At 40.9% G+C, this 5000-nt stretch overlaps 1 protein-coding gene across 3 annotated transcripts in view; it reads left to right on the top strand.

Annotated features, from left to right (window-relative positions):
• Positions 1-5000, top strand: part of LOC122246962 (uncharacterized) — a 15410-nt gene that overhangs the window by 1346 nt on the left and 9064 nt on the right. For 2 of the 3 annotated variants that reach the window (XM_043005820.2, XM_043005821.2), the window contains exons 2-5: positions 422-1475; positions 2002-2775; positions 2915-3067; positions 4591-4756. In XM_043005820.2, the coding sequence (XP_042861754.2) occupies positions 462-1475; positions 2002-2775; positions 2915-3067; positions 4591-4756 (2107 nt within the window). In that variant the 5' untranslated portion in view covers positions 422-461. Of the gene's footprint in view, positions 1-421; positions 1476-2001; positions 2776-2914; positions 3068-3412; positions 3477-4590; positions 4757-5000 lie in introns of all 3 variants that reach the window. The other variant, XM_043005822.2, reaches the window with a different exon arrangement.

Here is a 5000-nt window from a genome sequence, read left to right as displayed (position 1 = left end):
TAACTGTTGTGCTCTTTGATTAACCCATTGTGGACGGGGTGCCTAACGACCTAACTGGCAGTCAGGAGGGTGGTCTATGATGCTGGCAGCATTGGCTAAAAATTAGAGGGATGGGGAAAGGGTTTTCCTTGCCCTGTGGGCAGTGCAGACTAGCCTAAACAATATATTTTCTATAAATCTATCACAAAATGTGGGCTTAGGCTGACTTTACAACTCTGTAGCTCTGAAACTAGTGCAGTTACAGCTATAATACATAATATGCATGTTTCAGCTGTGAGCAGATCCCAATGAGTCATATGCATAGACACCCTTCTTTTGTCTTGACTAGTGAGTAATAGGAGTATTGCTCATCTGTTGGGAACATATTACCAGTGATGTTACCAATGAAAGCAATATTAATTTATATATTTTTGTCTTGCAGATTTTGTGAAAAGAAGAATGAGATATCAAGGCTAAAAGTGATGGATGCAGATGATCCCAGGAATCTAGAGATTGAGGAACATGTTATGAATGTAAGCAGAGACAGTAATAATGATTTAGCCAATGCTGAGGATGAGAAAATAGTCTCACCAATAGATGAAAAGAATGCCTTAGACTCAGACCATTGTCAAGTGTCACCGCAGGAAGCCTCTCTGGAGGAGGAGGAAAATGAAACTCCAAAAAAGAGCCCACAGCAGCTTGAAAGTAATGCACAAGAAGAGAGGGAAGCAGAACAAGATGTGACCCTGCACCAGAGTGAAAGTGAGGGAAATGAACAAGTTGAAGCTGTACAGGAGACAGAGTGTCATGTAGAGAAAGATGCAAGGGGATACAGCAGTACCCAAGAAGACCATAGTGATGAACCTGAGAAGATCTCTGCAAGTTGTGTCAATGATGTACCAGGGGAGGTCTCCAGAGAATTGTCAGATGCGCAAGACACTAGAAATTTTGAGACTCAGGGTTCAGAAGGAAGTGAAGAAAAAGGTGAAGTTGTTGTGAAAGAAAATGAAGCACTCCAAGCCAGCACTGTTGACCATCCCACACTTTCCAGTAAGCATGAAGAAGATTGCTCAGTCAAAGAATCAGACAGCACTAATGATCATCCCACACTTTTCAGTAAACACGAAGAAGAAGATTGCCCAGTCAAAGAATCAAGCATCATTGAAAAAAACGAGATATATCAAGAAGAAAAGGAGAATATTAAGGGTAGTAACTCGGGCAGGAAAAGCAGGGGGATCCAGACTACAGTACAGCTTCTCGATTCTAGCATTTTTAGAGAATTTTCACTTGATGTTGCAACTATGCAGGTAGAAATTGGTTTAATGACTGTTGATTCTCTGCAAGAATTAGACCCTGAGATTGACGACTGGCCTCTGCTGCTTGTGTCTCAGCTAAGACTTCGTGATAGTGTGATTAACACCCTTAATACGATGCTAACGGATGTTCTTGATAAAGGTCGTAGACTAGAAGAAGATGTTGACTATCTGAAGCTGAAGGTAAATTGGTTTATTTTTATTGATGAAATGAAGATATTCTTTAGAATTTCATAATTCATATGTTTTTGGAATAGATATGTTTATATTTTATCACAGTGAGTATATGGAGAATTTAAAGTGCATTCAGTAATGATTATGAACATTTAATGAAATATAATCATAACTTTGAAATGATAAAACTGAGAGCATATTGCTTTTGGTGAATCTAAGTACTACAGTTATTTTTGCTAAAACATACACACACACTAAAACACAAACACATGCACACGCACGCACACACGCACACGCACACACACACGCACACGCACACGCACACGCACACGCACACGCACACGCACACGCACACGCACACGCACACGCACACGCACACGCACACGCACACACACACACACACACACACACACACACACACACACACACACACACACACACACACACACACACACACACACGCGCACACACACTAAAACACACACACACACATACGTACATATTATATATGTATACATATAACATTGAATTTCAGATTTTGGATCTGAAGCAGCAGGTTAAGAGGAACAAAAAGAACAGGAAGGTGTTCAGCAGTCAGACCACAGACGAAGACTTTGCAGCGGCCTGGAGCAAATGGTACTCAAGGCCCTATCAGTACTACAACCAAGATGAAGCAAATGGGATGTACTCCTCAGCATGGGAGTATGTCCAACAGCCTACCATCAGTCCAGCCACGCAAATTCCTGTGCAAACAGTGAATGAGAGTGCCTTACCAGCTGCAGAGGAAGCTGCTCCCAAGCCACAGGTAGATGGGAAAAGTGACGTGTGTAGTAAATGTTGTGTTGATGATGATATATGCAATCTGGGTGATAAAGGTGATCAGGGCGATGATAACAGTAAAAAAATGCAATGTGAATGTACTCGGAAAACTAAAGACGAAGAAAGAGACACTGCAAAGCACCGTAAGAGACGCAAGCCAAAGACACAAGATAAAATTGTGGATGGGAAGACAAAGAGTGAAAATCAAGATGAACCAAGTGTAATACCAACCGCTTCAGCAGAAGAACCCTGTGCAACAGAAATCTCTAGTCAAGTTACTCCAGAGGGTGAGGAAGAAAGTTGTAAGCCAGATGAGCCTGGACTGAGTGGCAGGGAAGAATCTGCTCATGGCTGGGATAACTCAGGGGAAATGAGCATTTTAGACCAGGTTAAGGCTGCTGCAAATGAGGCTGTTCAGGGGAGTGGCTATGTGTTCCAGGAAGAACTTGGCCTATACTATGACTACAGCACACAATATTACTACAATGCTGTAAGTTTTCCTTTTGTTTTTGTCTTTTACTCTCTTTTTTTCTGAGAAATAATGTTTTGGAAATATGCTCTGGTAGGAGTGATAGTATACTATACTCATTTTAAGACATGTACCTACCACACATTTACTTATGACACAGGAGACCGGATTGTATTATGATCCCAGGACGGGCACGTATTTCTACTACGACCATGCCTCACAGGCCTACCAGTTCCACTCTCAGGTCCCTGTCGATGAGAAGGCGGCAAAGAGGGGAAAACGGAAAGATGATGCGGAAAGGGAAGATTCAGAGGTAGGAATCTCTATATTTTTTTCATCCAAGATAATTACAATATTGAAACTGTTAAAGATAGGAGTTCCTCATATTGTGAATGACTTTGGGATATTTATTTTGTTTGTTGCTATAGAAGATTATTGTTGATTTTAAAACATTCATGGATTTAGTAACAGGTTGGAACTGTACAGAGAAATTTTGAAAGAAGCACCTTTCAATTTTTGCTATTGTGCAAAGTAGCTAATGAAAGTGGCACATGAGAACATTATATGCATGTTCATATATGAAGTGCACATGAAGCTGTCTTTCAAATACTTTCATACACAATGAAATACAACTGTAGAGGAAGTATTGTTTTCTCAGGTCACAGAGCTCTGGGAGCGCTTTAAGCAAATGCAACTACAAGAGGTGAAACAGCATGTCGTAGGTAGGATTGGATGCTACTTCCTCCACTCAATTGTGAAATGGTCAGTGCTGGTAGTGATCAGCAGATTAAAATCAATATAGTTATGCAACGCATTTCAGTATCAAAATTTTAAGCATTTCAAGACCAAGTTGGTAAGGAATAGTCATTGTTTCTGAACCTCTTGAGATGCATATCTCAAATGAAGCCTCAGAATACCGGTTATTTATTGATTGACTTAATATTTGAACTATAGTGTTGATGTCTGTATGACATCAGATATAAGCATTCGGTTCAGGTTCTTACCTGTTGCCTTATCTTGGCAGTATGCCAGATGCTAGTTTAGCCCAGGACCACCTCCTACCTTGAGGCGTTTCATTGTCTTTAACCTTTCTGTGACTCAGCGTTTTCGTGATGTCGGATCACTTTTGTACTGCATTCTTCCTTTTCCTTTTGTTGAAATTATAAGTTATTTATTCCTCCCTCAATGATGACCTATTATACCAAATGGTAATTTGAATCACTTTAGTATTACATGATATATAGACTCATATTTCATCTAAAAGTCTGTAAAATAACAGAAAACACACACATTCTAAGATGCTCAGCCAAGGAGATTCTCTTTGGTTATTTACAAATTCAAAGGTCTCCCATAAGTTTAGAGATTAACGGATTCCCATTCTAATATTCATGAATCCCAAGGTTGCCTTTTTGTTACCTTGTGTTCAAAGAGTAAAGGTACAGTTAAAATAGGTACAGAGAAGGAAGATAAGTGCATTACATACATGCACATGCACGCGCACGCACACGCGCACACACACACACACACACACACACACACGCACACACACACACACACACACACACACACACACACACACACACACACACACACACACACACACACACACACACACACACACACACACACACACACACACACACACACACACACACACACACACACACACACACACACACACACATACAGAGGGAGAGGGAGGGAGAGGGAGAGGGAGAGGGAGAGGGAGAGGGAGAGGGAGAGGGCAAAAAGAAGGAAAAGAGAAAGCAAAGGGTATCAGGAATTATATTTTATAAAACAGAGACCCATCCATTTATCCAAACATCTTTCACTCAGGGCAAGAGGGTCAAACGGATAAGAAAGGCCAAAGAGAGAAACGAGGAAGAGAGAGAAGAAGGGGAATGCACAGACTCTGGAGAGGAAGATGAATTGGAACAAGAGGAAGAAGCAGAGGAAGAAATGAGGAATGAGGAGGCTGCTGAGGATTGTGTTGATAGGGAAGGTAGGGATCTGCACCATCTTTGGATCAGGATAACTTTGACTTTTCCGTAGAGGGTGCTGTTGCCTTAGCACTGACCATGGGTTTGTGTGTGCATATGGTTGTATGTATGTGTGAGTGCAGGTGTGTTTATGTTTGTGTGATATGTACATGTAGGCATTTGTGTGTTTTTTTGTTTTTTTTTGTGTGTGTTGGGTTTTTCTTATTGCTTTCCGTATCTTCATGTTTTTTTACGTGAAGTCATTTC

The sequence above is a fragment of the Penaeus japonicus genome, unplaced genomic scaffold (assembly GCF_977035675.1).
Source record: "Penaeus japonicus unplaced genomic scaffold, GWHDUDI00000001_assembly GWHDUDI00000032, whole genome shotgun sequence".
Classification (NCBI taxonomy): domain Eukaryota; kingdom Metazoa; phylum Arthropoda; class Malacostraca; order Decapoda; family Penaeidae; genus Penaeus; species Penaeus japonicus.
This window is presented reverse-complemented; position numbering and strand designations above follow the sequence as displayed.